General features: G+C 51.9%; 2 protein-coding genes across 2 annotated transcripts; both read left to right on the top strand.

Moving 5' to 3' along the window:
• Window positions 1–108: 108 nt before the first annotated feature.
• On the top strand, window positions 109–6,335 carry BRCC3 (BRCA1/BRCA2-containing complex subunit 3). Its single transcript, XM_068957088.1, has 8 exons — window positions 109–246; window positions 547–667; window positions 1,368–1,454; window positions 2,420–2,508; window positions 3,174–3,229; window positions 3,860–3,991; window positions 4,606–4,649; window positions 5,601–6,335. Exons 1-8 carry the CDS (start codon window positions 142–144, stop codon window positions 5,750–5,752), a joined length of 786 nt encoding a protein of 261 aa, XP_068813189.1. The 5' UTR covers window positions 109–141; the 3' UTR covers window positions 5,753–6,335.
• Window positions 6,336–7,017: 682 nt separating this feature from the next.
• Window positions 7,018–14,676, top strand: LOC104150602 (uncharacterized). The gene is made up of 6 exons (XM_068957087.1): window positions 7,018–7,119; window positions 7,239–8,314; window positions 8,908–9,033; window positions 9,170–11,062; window positions 11,266–11,763; window positions 12,573–14,676. The coding sequence occupies exons 4-6, from the start codon at window positions 9,179–9,181 to the stop codon at window positions 12,588–12,590; spliced, it is 2,400 nt and encodes a 799-aa protein (XP_068813188.1). The 5' UTR covers window positions 7,018–7,119; window positions 7,239–8,314; window positions 8,908–9,033; window positions 9,170–9,178; the 3' UTR covers window positions 12,591–14,676.
• Window positions 14,677–14,928: the final 252 nt, after the last annotated feature.

Genomic DNA, 14,928 nt, shown 5'->3' with positions numbered 1-14,928 from the left:
CCCTCGGGGGCGGCCATTGGCTGGCGGCGCGGCGACCCCCCGTCGCGATTGGCCCTGCCAGCAGAGGGCGGGGGTGGGCCGGGGAGAGGCCCCGCCCATTTCCGGGCGAGGCGGGGAAGAAGGGCGGGCGGTGGCGCCAAGATGGCGGTGCAGGCCGTGCACCTGGAGGCCGACGCCTTCCTCGTGTGCCTCAACCACGCGCTGAGCACCGAGAAGGAGGAGGTCATGGGGCTCTGTATCGGCGAGGTACCGGCGCCGCGGGGGCGGGGGGGGCCGCGGGGCGCTGCTGCGGGCGGAGCGAGCCTCGGCCTGAAGGGGCTTGAGCACGGGCCGCTCTGTCAGCGCCGGCCGGCGCCGCTGGCTGCTGCGGCGGCCGAAGCTTCATCGGGGAGACTCGCCGTCCGCCCAGCCTGACTGTGTTTTGATGTGTACTTTTGTGCAACTGAAAATGCAACAGCAGACAACAGCAGATTTTTTTCCTTGAGGGGGCCGTTTCTTTAGCAAATAAACTTTTCTTTTTTTTTTTTTTCCTCTTCCCCCGGTCAGGTTGATACGAGCAGAATTGTGCACATCCACTCTGTGATCATCCTGCGCCGCTCCGATAAGAGGAAAGACCGCGTGGAAATTTCTCCGGAGCAGCTTTCAGCTGCTTCTACTGAAGCGGAGATATCCTTTCCCAGAGAAAACATAAAAACTTACTGACCAAGCGGTTTAGCTCAGGTCTCTTTTTGCAGGCAGTTGTTTAAGACTTATTCTGGATTGCCCAAAGTTGTCAGCTGCTTCCCTCCCACAGTTCAGACTGGAAAGCCAGGCTGGCAGTTGCCATTCTCTGGAGTCTGTGTTGGTTCCAGCATTTGCAGTGGAGTTGTGTAATAACTAATTGTTATAGTTGGCTTTTTTTTTGTTTAATTACAAATAAAATTCTAAATTACACTTTTAAGGGGGTAGTAGTTCAGCTTACAAATGCAAATTCTTCATTATTTCCAGTTAGCAACAACTATTAAGTACAGCAAGGAAACTTTGTAGAAAGTAAAAGGTTAACAAGCCCTTGCTCCCAGGGGTGGTGCACTGTAGGGCTTTTCCCCTGCATAAGCTTAAGGATGCTGTGTTGGACGGCTTACTTACATGTCATGTGTTTCCGCTTGCAAACAAAATCCATTTTGCTTCTGCTGAGCAATAGGAGTATTTTACTGATCAGTGGGAAAGAGGTTTCCTGCTAGGTACCTGTCACTCCTCTAAAGTGATCTGAAGTCACACTGAATCTGGGAAACTTTTTTTAAACGCCATCCTGTACTTGCTGTTTTGCTTGTACAAAGAATTTCTTCCCTTTGCTCTGAGAGTATCAGAAGGACCTTGACTGACACACAGGTTGGCTGAAATGACGGGACGTCCCATGAGAGTTGTGGGCTGGTACCACTCTCATCCTCATATCACTGTCTGGCCATCGCACGTGGGTAAGAGAAGTCTTGGACGAGGCTCTGTATGAAAACGTACAGCTTGCTAACTGTATTACTCAAAATCTACTGAATTTTGAATCTGCGCTTCACAACTCTCAAAGTTGTGGCGTTCCCCGGGGTTCGTGATGTGGGTTGATTGTCCTGGTAGGACAGGGCTGCTCGGCCTTCCTGGCTCTGTGAGCTTTGACCTGAGGTTCTCACTAGTCCAGGAACCACCACACGCACTTAAAAGACCTGTAGGGAAGGAGGAAATCCTGGAATGGTTCACAGGTAGGAGATGTTGGTTTTCCAAAGGGCCTCTCTAGGATGAGATTGTCTTGATGGGCTTTGGGAAATAGCCACGCTCCTGTTTGTGGGATGTAACCCCAGCACAGCGGCTGTGCTTCAGGCGCTGAAACTGCACATCGCTCAGATTAGTTGTTGCGATTGCTACTGTTCTTCCAGGCAAGTAGAGCTGCAAACGAGAGGCATGGGAAATGATGAAAGAGCTGTGGGAATGATAGTCCTGCTGTGTTGGTTTCTGGCAGCTGTGTTGATGCAAAAATTTCTTCAAAAGAACCGTGCAAGTCATTTAGGAGCATTGGATGTGCATGGCTATATATCGGATCTGTGGCACCAGGCTGTTGCTAAGATTGTGGGTTTGTAGAGGTTGGTTTGTTTGTTTGCTTGTTTTGGGTTTTTACTTCATTATTTCATCTTCTATTTTAAAGATTTGCTGTTTAATTCTATTTTCAAGTTGGATCAAGGTGTAACGTTCTGTGGAAAAAGGCTACTTTCCTTTAAAGTTGGCTGCCTTTTGTTTTTCTTTGTCTCTTAACTTAGCGTCCTGGAGTAAGTCCTTTAAAATAGAGCTTGTGATTGTTATCGCGTTTCAGAGCCACCCTTCGAAAGGTGGCAAGTCTCTTTTTCAGTTGTTCAGATGACCAACGAAGTTCTGCTCGTCTTTTTTTGTCTATCTGCAGATGTCCGCACTCAAGCTATGTATCAGATGATGGACCAGGGTTTTGTAGGGCTTATTTTCTCCTGTTTCATTGAGGACAAAAACACAAAGGTAGGCAGCTTACAACTGGGGATAAGCCCTTCAGGTATCCGTGAGAAGTGTCAGCCCCTAGGCAAAGCTGAAATCCAGTGTTTGCCCTTGGATGCAACCTGCAACAAAGGCTGTGCTCTGTATGCAGCAAGGTCAAAGAGTGACTAGAACGCTGATGTTTGGGGCATGATCCTGATTCACAGAAAAATAAGTTATTACTCTTTCCTCATCCACAGCCTGGTTCGATAGTCAGTAGAACTGTGTGGGAATCGGGTTCTGGGACTGAATCAGATGGCTGACTCAGTATAAGTGTGCATTTAAACAAATGAATGCTCTTCATCTGTTTGGCAGAACTAGCTTATTTCATCTTTGTGCCTGTGGCCCCTTGTGCTTTTTCAGAGCGCTTAATTTATCTGAGCTGCTACTACAGCGTGAGATGGGCTGGCAGTGGTGTGTCTTGTCTAGTTTTCCAAAAAGCTGTAAGATATTTTTTTTTTCTTTTTTCATAGCTAACAGGTAGATCAGTTCCTGCTTGTTAGCATTACCAATCAGTCAGAGCAGAAATTGTTTACCTTTGCAACGTGTTGAAATGCTATTTGAAAGCATATTCTGCTTCCTAAAAGAATTCTGGATTTTTAAATGATTTTTCGTTACTTGGAATATGACTTTTCTGATGGCTCTCTTAGACAGGCAGGATTCTCTACACTTGTTTCCAGTCCATTCAAGCCCAGAAGAGCTCAGAGTAAGTACAGCAGGAGAATACATCCAGCTTCAGGTTGTATTTGATCTTGTTTCTCCTTTTAAAAATCAGCGTTCTGGGTTGTCTCCAATGTGTGGCTTCCAAGTTCGTAGCAAGGAACAAATATCACAGAGAGATGTGTAAACAAGGTGTCGTTGCTTCTGCTGATGGAGGTTGCTTGAAGAGAACAGTAGAGCCAGACGGTAGGGCTGACTAATTTAGCCTTGATAATTTAGGCACTTAAGACCTGGTGTAGAACGTAGTAGTTTGGGCCTGAATTTGAGTTGCGATCTGTTTAGTCTGGGCCTGAAACTGTGCTGCAACCTATCGTGCAGAAGGGCCTACCTCTTGCTTTTAACTCCAGAGGCTTTCCTAAGCCTTCCTCCTATGGTGTAGGGTCCCCGTCTACTGGACACATGCTGTGCATGAGTACTGACATGACTGTACTGACAGTCTAGTTGCTGTGGGGGTTATATCATTAAACTTCGAGATAAGAGAGTGGCTATAAAAGGCTTCCATTTGCCTATCAACACAGCCATGCGTTCCCAAAGTTAAACCTGTAGCGGTGGCGTGCGTCGGACAGGCTTTTTTGCCTTGCTACTTTGAAGTTAATTGCATCTGATACCTTTTTAGATACGAAAGGATTGAAATTCCTATTCATGTTGTCCCCCATGAAACCATTGGGAAAGTGTGCCTGGAATCAGCTGTAGAGCTGCCCAAGATCCTTTGCCAGGAAGAGCAAGATGCCTACAGGAGGATTCACAGGTAAAAATGCTGGGGCTGCATCCCTCTCCAGGACTGTCTCTGCGAACAGGTTCTGCAGTGGCTATACTTCAAAGCACTGTAGTCTTAGCATGGATGTAAAAACTTAGTGCATTATCACTTTATGTAAACAGGGAGAACTGTTTGAATACCTTCATGTTCAGGAGTTCAAGCACTCTCTGCCTTGCACAGCAGCATGCGATTTGCATACTACTCCTATGGCACAACAGCTAAGCGCAACGCTGCTGCTGCTGCAACAGAAAAGAGCTAGAGCATGTATAAGCTCATGGTGGCACTTTAGTGCTGTGGCTGTGTGTGATTGTAGCTAGTGTTTAACCAGCGTAAGAGTGCTGAGAAGAGCAGTCAAAAAAAATGAGATTAGATGTCAGCTGGGTGGCTTTCTTGCATCTGGCACTCAAGATAGAGACTGCTGTTTTTGTATAGCAAGTAGCTGGCTTGTTAGCCTTGGGCATGTACAGGGCTTCCAACAAATGAAGAGGTCTCGAAGTACCTATGTTGTCAGTGACTTGTGGGTCTCCGTTTCCATAGTTTGGGTTTGCCTAACACATAATTCACTGCTGTCTTGTCACCGATCTGCGTTCTGTTCATTCTTTTAGCCTCACCCATCTAGACTCCGTAACCAAGATTCATAATGGCTCAGGTAAGGTTTCCTCTTTTGCCTGTGAGTGCTGGACAGGGCTCTGTGAGCTGAACCTTAAGTAATGGTCACTCTGGCCCTGCCAGTAAGGGACAATAGCCCACAGCTGGCTAACAGTCCTTGTGAGCTGCAGTGCCTGCTTGGTCATAAAGGACGCTTGTAAATAACCACAGAAGTACTTCAATTTTTTTTTTTAACCTGTAAACCGTAGAGCTCATTTCCAATCCCAAACACTGTATAACCTGAAGAATTTTCTGTGACTATGTTATCCTGTTAGATAAAGTCTGGAGGAGGGATGGAAATGTGACTAAACACCTTGAAGGCAGATGTCGAGGGTTGTAAAATAACCTAATTCCAGGGGAATGAATGCCACTGCATCCTTTGGATTCCTTAAGGAACCCTGCATTAAATTGTTAAAAAATCTCAATAGATTTTTTTTTTGTCCCTCCACTTAAAATGGCAAGGGATGATTGTTTTGGTGAGTCTTAAAGCATGTGTACAGATCAGGCAGACACTACTTACTTCTCCTGGCGCTTCACGTATGTTACACCCCTATGACATCCTTGCTCTTGCCAGTGAGTTAGACTGTATCCTAAGCGCCTTTCTGTTGTAAAATAAATACTTTGTCATCCATTCTTACCTGTTCAGTAGACGTGGCCGCCTTCTTCACTTCTGCATGTGGAAATGAATTAGCGTTGAGGCAGGCTTATATGTGATTTTCCAGGTTCCTTTTGTAGAGCTGTCCTCCTTCCCCCAGGTGTCTAAAGGTGAAGGCGAAATAACTTGTTTCCCTCTCTGAAAAGCTGCTGATTCTGACTCTCCTGTGGGGATCACTGGTTGCCCTGGCCAGGATCCTGTAGAGCCTCTTTGACGCTCCATAATGCTCTTGGCTTTGGGGTTTCTGTAGCACACTGAGTCATTTGCACTGGCATGATGTGTTCTTGCTCTTTCCAGTGTTCACGAAGAACCTCTGCAGCCAGATGTCTGCCATCAGTGGGCCGCTTCTTCAGTGGCTGGAGGACAGACTGGAGCAGAACAAACAGCGGGTGCAGGAGCTGCAGCAGGAGAAAGAGCAGCTTTTGGAGGAACTAGCTGCTTTGGAGTGAAGGAGGAAACGCAGACCTTCCAGAAAAGAGACATGAATAAAACCTACAAGACCTACCTGTGGCTGAGGAGTGGCCCCATATTGCCTTCCAGTGAAGATGCTAGCTGTGCCTCTTGCTCCTTGCAGCAGAGAGCACTCCTACTGGATAAGGGCTCCCATCTGCCCCAGCTTGATGGAGAGCAGTGGCGTCTCTCCAGGTGCTCTGTGAAGCAGTGCAAGTCTAGCTCAGTGGTAGGGTTAGGTAGCATCTCTTGGTAGAAGAGACTTCAGTTCTGGAGGGTGCGCACCTAGGGAACGTGTTTCCCCCCTTTCCTATGTTTTGACAGAAGTCTTACTGCTTTACGTGTTTACCAGGAGCCTAGAACAGGAGGATTAGAGGGGAAGGGAGTTAGTCTCCCTGCAGTCATTTCTCATGCTGCCGATTTCTGCCTTCTTTTAGTAGCTTCAGTCAACCGTGATCTTGCCTCTAGTAATGTTCTGGATTACTGGTTATCCACCCAGGCAGGTAAAAGGTGGGAGGGATCTTGGACATAGGATCAATGCTCTGTGTAACTTCAAACCAAATAAAGAATTCCAAAGCCAGAGCCGTTGAGAGTAGAAATGAACTAGATGCTGCATCAAACAAAGTGTCAGTGCCTGCGTTTTTGGACTCTGTCTCTGTTTTCTCCTATTTCATTTATTGCTGTTGCATACCAAGCACTGAGGCTCTTTACAAAATGGACTGTTTCTGCTGGACTGAGTTTGAGAAGTGCGGTCCTTCCCAGGAGGGAAGAAAAAGATGCTGAGAAGAGAACTGATAGAGATACGTGAGCCTTTCATTCCTATATGCTGCACTTCATAGCAGAAACTTCATTGGCTTGAAGCTGAAGAAAATCCCTATGTTGTTGAACTGATTCTTTAAATGTCCTTGCTTTGGGATCTCAGAGTAGCCCAAGTCCATGCATGTTGTCATCTGCATCTAGTTCTGTGACGTCTATCTATCTCATCTGAGTGCAGGAACTGGCAGTGTAGTTAAACTTCTGTTTCAGCTCCCTTGTTCCTGTGTATAGTCTCAATGTGAAGCCTTACATGCTCGAGCAGATGAAAATGAGGAGCTGCCTGTATTACTGCAGTGGAAGTTGTTGCCTGTTGTGATGTTTCTGACAACTTGCTGCCTTGACTGCTGGTTTGGAAGGATGAAAGTAAAGCAGCTGAGAGAGAAGTGTTCCCTTTCCTGTAAGCAACTGATTAGCAACTGCAAATTGCGCTTGGCTTTGGAAGCTCTTAGATTCCAAGGTGAAAAAAGTCAGGATGTTTCTGTCAGACTTCTTTTTGGTCTTTCTGCAGTGATATAAGCAAAAAATCTCAAACAGTAACACTTCTCTGAAGGTAGAGCACTCAATTTTTGCCCCTCTTCCCTTTTTTTTTTTTTTTGGTCTGTGTGCTGCAACTTGCAATTGTATGAACGGCCAATATTTGCTCCTTTTTTTTGTTGCTCTGTTTCCTAGTTTAAGCACTTCTTACCTCGACCGTCACTGAGTGATGCTTCACTGCCCCTAGGCTTGAGGACGTGCTCCTTGGAGATCACTCAGCACTCCTGGGCCCCGTGGCCCTCCAGGGCCATCGTCCAGGGAATTCTGCCAAGTATATCCCAGATCAAGTCAAAACCTGCTCTCCGGCAGTCCAGGCCTGTGATTTTTTGCTATTTGTCTTGCTTCTCTTCTTTTAGGATCCCAAACAGGATCTCCAGATTTTTTCACCTGTCCCCAGGAAGGCTGTGAGCAAAGAAGGCTTTAGCTTGCAGAGCTAGGGCCTGTTTCAGCTTGGTGTTGCTGATGGCCTGTGATAGGCAGAAGATAATTTGCTTTTGAACATGACGCCTGACCCCTCCACACACACACCCCACCCCACCCCATCCCTCCACAACAGACTGAAAACACATTAGCTGCTTTGTCCCTTGGGCTTTGCAATACTTGAGCCATCCCCCATGCTTCCATGGGGGAGCCTCCTCCTCCCAGAGACTGGCCATGAAACTTGAAATAGCCATGTAATTTGTCCAACAAAGGCCTCCTAGGAAGCTCTGATGTAAAAATTTACTCCTCTCTTTCATTTACACCCCTGAGGAAGGGAATTTAAGCTGAAAACAAAATACCTGCCCTGCCCTGCCCAAATCTGAACACAAGAGGTTAAAAAGGTTTTACAGACGGTTGGAATTGGCACGATGATCAGAGCAATGGTATTTGAACTCAAAAATTCTCTCTTATTAAGAAATAGCCCAAAAGATAAAGACTAGTAAGACAAGTAGAGCAAACCATTTTTCTGAAGAAAAAAAAAAAGGTTTGGGGGTGGGGGGAACCTCAACTTGTTGGCATGGAGAAGGTGCTCTGCTGCACCGGTCCCTGGTCTCCCTTTCCAGGCCCCAGCCATCACTAGCACTACAAGCAGCTGTGTGACTGTTGTCGACAGTTCAGGTACAAACAGGGCCTTCTGGAAAGGGCTGCCCTGGCATTCAGTGGGACATCAAGGAGGCACAACCCGAGGCTGCGGGTCCGCTCCTCAATCCAGACCCACATGCACACTACAGGTGAGGCGCTGCTCTAATCCAAGCAAGCACAAATGAAGTTGTTTTCTGTCCTACCATGGCCCTTCAAGCACTCAAGGTGGTCACAGAGCTTGAGGGGACCTCCCTAGGACCTGCGAGGGGCCAGGGAGCCAAGGAGAAGAGGCAGCGCTGCAGAGGCGTGGGACAGTGCAGAATGGGGGGGGGAGAGGAAAAGTCATCCTGCTCTTTGTAATGGGGCGGGGAATGGAACTGCACGGTGCCCACAACGGCTCTTTGTGATGGGGGGGCTCCCCATGGTGACCATGTCCCTGTTGGGGACAGGCCTCCCCCCCCCCCCCCGGGGTCCCCACCCTGCGGCGAGCAGCTCCAGTGGGAGCAGCTCCCGGAGACGGGCATGGAGGGGGAGGCGAACGCCCGCTCCCAGCCGGCAGGCAGGTGCCCGAGCGCCCAGGGGGGCAGCAGGGTAAGCCCCGGGGCGGAGGGAGAGGCAGGCAGCGGGGAGGGCCACGCTCAGCCACGAGCTTCCCTTCGAAACGGGGCTGCGGTTTCCCACGCCACAGGCCCCGCTTGTGCCAATGCAGCCGCCTCCATCGCGTGCCTCCTTCTCCCCGCAGGTGGGCCACCAGGAGCTGCCTGCAGCCGGGCAGCATGGCCGGAGCCCGGCGGCGTCCCACCAGCCCAGCCTGCCTCTGCTCCCCTGCCCCCTGAGCTCGCCAGCCTCCGGCCACAGCAGCGCGCAGGTACAGCGCGGCCCTCGCCCCGCGGCGAGCAGCCCTGTCCCCGGCCGAGCGCTGCCCTCGGGGCTCGCGCCAGGCGCATGGAGCACGGCGGGCAGGACCACGGTAACGCCGCCTTTCTGGTTGGCTTCTGTTGCAGAGGGACGGGATGGCAGAAAGGAGCAGGGACATCCAGAGTACCCCAGGGTTCGTCTCTGCAGCCGGAGAGACAGCTGGAGGGGTTAGGTGCAAACGGGAGGCGTTGGCAGCCCCACACTGCCAGCAGCGTTTTCGGTGCAAGTTGCCAGCTGAAAATCGTTCCGGCTCACCCCATCTGCCTTACTTAGCACCTCTCCCAGCCAAGGCAGCAACACAGGCAGATGTGTCCCTGGATGCACTTACAGGTAAAATGCCAGGAGCTGCAAGTCAAACCAAGCTGCCCGCTCTGGAAACGTCCTCTGGATCTTCTCCCGGAGACAGGGCACATGCTGTGGGTGCAATAGATGACATCCAGCAGGAGGTCTCCCAGGAGCAACAGCTCTATTTGAACCTGTACCTCTATGGCCAAGTCGCAGCAGCAAAAATTCTGGAGAGAGCATCCAAGGGACTCAAGCAGCCTGTTAAGAACTTCAAAGAAGCTGACCCAAGAGAACACGTCCAGTCTCTCAGTGGTGCTGCAATGGCTCCGGACTCGGAAAAGAGATGGGAAGAGGAAAAGCAAAAGCCAGCTCGTCTCCCTTTGATTTCCCCTCAACTACCCAAGCGGGATGCTTGTGCCCAAACCAAGGGAATCAAAGAGATGGTCCGCGCCATGCCTGTGGTCAGGCCTAGGGCCTCAGCATCAGCACAGGGAAAACCTAGGACATGGCGAAGCCATGGCACCATGACTATGCCTCCTCCAAGCAGCTGGCAGCTTCCAAGCCACTCCTGCGTTCCGCTGGGAGCCGAGAGCGTTGCTAGCAGAGAGATCCACTGTGGACCAGCCTACAAGGAGCAGGACGAGCGCTTGGCAACTTGCCCAACAGCACTGAGGCTGCCACAGCCCCCTGCCAGGGCTGATTTTGCCAAAGTCTTCAGAGAAACATGCAATGAGCTAAAGAGCAGAAAGTTTCCAGCTCCCAAAGCCATCTCTGGCCAGGAGGCCAAGGTACAACCCCCAGACATGGCAGCACATGGCGGTGACCTGCTGTTTCACAGTGGAGACCTGCAGCTTCGTGAGCTGCAAGCGCCCCTCACTGTTATGCCTGTCCTCACCACAGAAGTAACTCCCTTTGCTGAGATCTTGGCAGAACACAGCTCTGAATCCCCCGAAGAAGCCAACACTGGAAGAGACAGGTTTTCTCAGGGCATCCTCGGCGACCCAGGCGTGGCAGCGAGGCCTGAGTGTCAGGGTCCTGCCCTGCCTGCCACGGCTCTGGAGCACACAGTCCAGCAGCTCGTGACTGCAGCCTGGAGCCGTGCCAGCGCCATGAGCCCAGGACCCAGTCCACAGCTGGTGCAGCCCAATGCGGACAAAACCATGGAGGAGCACCATGTGGCCATGGCACAGGGGCTGGTAGCCCACACAAACGGTCCAGCGGCACCAGCCAGTGGATCCCCGGAGCAGACCACGACGCCTGGTAAAACCACATCCCCCACGGCTCTGCAAGAGTCTGAGCCCCGTGCTTGTGGCAGCAACAGGGCTGCTGGCAGGGCCTGTGGGCCAGCTCTCCCAGGCAGGGGCCATGGGCCAGGGCACCGGGAACGGCCACAGACAAGGCAGGGCCCACAAGGGCAGGCTTTGACCATTGTCCCCTGCATTAGAGGCAGGCCAATGAAGGTACATCCAGATGTCACATCAGAACATCTCTCAGTGCTCTCTATAAGAACAGAGTCCCTCGAGGAGCTCAACAGCAGCTGCCTGGCCCGCACTGGGCAGAGCTTGGCCCAGCTCCGAAAACACCATCTCTGGAGGAGGCAGACCCTGAAGGAGAGCGAGGCCAAGGAACAGGAGGGCGAGGGGAAACGCTTCACCCTAACAGTGTCAGGACAACTCAATGTCAAACCCAGGGAGGTGAGTGTGAAGGACAGGCTCAGGCAGGGTGGATGGGCAAAAGCTGACATCTTCCAGCACTGGTCCTTTTGGCCTGTAACCTTCTCTCCTCCTGGGGCCAGCCGCTGCCCCACAATGCTGCATCTGCTGCTGGCTGACCCCTGAGAGGCATTTCCCAGCGGGAAATGAAGCTACCTTCACGAATCTTCCCTCTCTGGTTTCAGGTCTTCCGCAGAAACTCGTTCCCTAACTTGTGGAAACCTGAAATCACACGAGTGGAGCTCCTCAAGGATGTGACAACCACGCAGGACCTGCTGGAGCACCTGGTAGTCCACAGCGTCAAGAAGGAGCGGAGCGCGAGAGCAAAGAAGAGAGGCCTGAAAGCACCAAAGGGTGTGGAATTGGAAGTGGTAGTGGAAGAAGATGAGGAAGAGGACACTAATGAAGACATTTTAAAAGTGGAGAACTCACTGATTTGTAAGAGCCACCTGGATACCACGATGAGCAGGCAGGAAGAGGCAAGACAACCTTGGATGTCATGGCAGCTGCAGAAAAAAGCCTCCACCTGCACAATCTGGGCAAGACCTAGCTTCCTGAGCAAAGACTCTTCCGCGCGCCCACTCCTCCCGAAGAGCCCCCACCCACCCCGCAGAGCGCTTTTTGCTATGCCAGTACCCACCTGGCCGATGAGTTCTCTCTTGGCCAGAGGCCTTTGGCACCAGGTGAGCCGGGAGCGCAAGGTCAGCACTGACCACCAAACAAACCAGATGCATGAGCTGTCTAGGAGGTGCGGTGGGCAAAGACCCCTGCCCCATCCCACGGGCCACCCCTGCCTGTGCTGCCGAGCTGTCACCCTCAGCCCTTTTCCCTCTGTACTATCACCCACTGGGGAGAGGCCTGTTGCAGCCTCTAGACTTGCCCTACAGCCCTGCAACACGTGTTGTCTCGTCAGCTTGCCAGCCACAGGCCCCTTCCCTTGGGACTTGTGGCTGTTCACAGCATCCCCGGGCCCTGTACCGCTTCCCCGTCCATCCCAGGGTACTGTTGTCCTGAGTATGGCAGGCTCATGACCTTACAGATGGGTTGTTTTTGGCTCTCCGATGCAGCTTGCCCACAGGCGTGCAGCAGACGAGCGTTTATCCTCATTCTTCGCAGACACATCAGAGGATGAATCAGGTGTGTACGTGGCACAGCTGAGGCAGGAGCTGCCCGGGGACAGTGGCTTTCAAAGCCACTGAGCCCAGGGGTGCCCAGCCCTGCTTCTCACAGGGGCTTGGGGTTGGTCACGGTGACCCAGCCATGGTCCCAGCAGACTAAGCAGAGCTAGGGATTGAGCAGGGGCTCCCCTGGCCTCCCAGCCAGCCCTTGCTGCCACATCACCGTGGCACACCACGGCACCTGGCAGCAGTATCTGTGTGGATCTGCGTGCCAAGGCCATGATGCCTCAGGGAAGCCCTCGGTGGTGGGCAACAGGCAGGTATTTGTCCTACGCCTGTGTAGACCCTCACCCAAGTCTCTCCTCCCGCTACAGGCATCTTTACCTTCCTGAACACCTCCGCTTCCAGGCAGTTGCCCTCAACCCTCAGGACGATGCTTCGGGCTCTGTGCCGAGCTCTCTCCTGCAGCTGCAATAAGTGGCAGTGAGAGGACCTGTACGAGGCTACGCCTGCCAGGCAGCTCCCCTGAGTTCGGGGCTGGCCCTGAGGATGCGCAGCACAAAGAGGGAGAGCAGTGCAGGGGAAAATAATCATGCCAGAGATGTTCAGCTAGCCCCAGAGCGCGTCCCGCTTCCTGCCTTAGCTCACGGCACGTGAGGAGGACCTGCCAGAGCTACCCTCCCTCCTGGGGACTACAGGAACACCGCTCCATAGCGCGCCTTTTGTTAGGCAGAACCAACAAAGGTCATTAACAAAGACATAAAACAGTATCAGCCCCAAGCAGCAGTTGGACTTGCTACCAGTGAGCACGACCCCACTCTGACCCGATGGGCCAGCTGCTTTGCCGCCCACTTGGATGCTGTGTGCCAGCCCAGCTCTCTGCTTTTGCTGTGAGGACCGTGCTGAAAACCTCGCTCAGGGCCTGGCCTGCAACATGCACTCCTCTTCCGTCATCCACGCAGCCAGGCACCTCATCAGGCGGAAGAAGCCACGACCCATCGGAAACGCAGACAGGAGCAGAGCTTTGCCTCGCAGGGAGAAAGAGGAGCAAAACTGCTGTTCCTCTCAGAGCTCGGCCAGACAGAAATAACCACGTAATTTGCCTAGCAAAAGCCTGGTAGGAGCCCCAGTGTAAAAACTTACTCTTTTCCTTTATGTCCCTAACGAAGGGGTCTGAGCTAAAACCAAAACCACCCCCTCAGCCCTGAACTCAAGAGGCCACAAAGGGTTTGTGATAGGTTTTTTTTGCGAAAGGACGCTCTCAGTCTGCGCTGTTGCCCAGATCACATCAATACCTGACCTGTTCCAAACTTTCACGCTGTCGTGGAACAACTGGAGCACAGTTCAGGCTCAGGTCAGAGCACAAGTTTTACTGCTGCAGCTACAGGAGAGAGCCCAGAGCAGCAGCAGCGTGCCAGACTGCTCATACGAACTCGGCCCAAGCGAGGCAGTTACGCAGGTGATTATTCCTTTGGGTTATACGACTCGTCCTTCACAGAGCTGCAGCTACGTGGATAAGCAGGAACAGGGAGTGAATCACTTCAGAAGCGTAAGCTCCAACAATACGGCACGCACACTCGCCTACAAACAATACATTCCTTCGGGAACTGGGTCGCGCTGACTTCTGCAAGGCCATTGCAGATATTTTTTGCTAGATAGGCCTGCGAAGGCCTATGAGGCGTTAACTATTTTACTCCCACAACGTGCTTTAAAAAGCCACAGGGCTTTTTCTCGAAACTGTTGCCATTCCTTCTACATTTTCAGAAGCTTTTCCTTCCCAGACTGGTCAGCTTGCAGGAGGCAGAACCAGAGAAGATACCAGAACTGGAGCTTCACACTGTAGGCACCAAGGGTGGGAAGGCAGCTGCCTGCAGAAGATAGGAACAACTCTGGTCTTAACTAGCAGCCCCCAACAGCAGGGGGAATCCAAGCCCTGTTTTGTTTGTGCACGCACACTTTGCTGAGAACGAAGATGTTGGAGAGCCTGGCGGCAAAGCTATTTGCCATTGGTGTCCTCCACAAGAACCACGTCCAATGAGTCAGGGTCTCTCCTGGGTGGCAAGTCCCAGTAGAGCCCACACTGGCTGCAGAGGTGAAGGCGAGGCAGGTGTGATGAGCTTGCAAGAGGTGCTGAGATGAAGCACCTCCTACAGCTACAGCAGCTGTATTCCCTGTGGTGGAGAGAGCACCTGGGGAAGCTGTGGCCAGCAAGGAGTTAGGGGACTGATGGGAGGGGGGGTCCGCGACAGCGGCCTGCAGGGTGCTCTCTACGCGTTGAGGAAAACCAGGCAGGGCCAGACACGTTTTCCGTTTTGTCAACGCCGTCTAGCTGCTTGGCAGCCAGTAACTACTCCCCTTTGCAACCACTTTGCATAGTCAAGATAAGGAAACAGCTCCAGGAGATAAAAGGGGCCCTTAGGATACACAAAGCGAGTCCCGCCTAGGCATTCAACCCATCCGTCCAGTAGCCTCCCAACAGCCTCCTCCCCTGCACGGTTCCCAGGGCTCCCCCCCCACGCTGGAGGGCAAGTCCTTCATTAAATTTAACTCATTTCACCTCTCACATGCCTTGAGCGTCTCTCTACACCAGTATCCAACCCTCCTCCCATCTTGCAGTCACAGCTCTAGTGGGAAATTTTCAATGCCATCTTGAAAAGGTGTCTGTGATGACAGGCAGAGACTGACACCTTCGTCAACTCAGGGCAGTGTATTTACATCATCCCTTTGCAG

This window comes from Struthio camelus, chromosome 11 (assembly GCF_040807025.1).
Source record: "Struthio camelus isolate bStrCam1 chromosome 11, bStrCam1.hap1, whole genome shotgun sequence".
Classification (NCBI taxonomy): Eukaryota; Metazoa; Chordata; class Aves; order Struthioniformes; family Struthionidae; genus Struthio; species Struthio camelus.
This window is presented reverse-complemented; position numbering and strand designations above follow the sequence as displayed.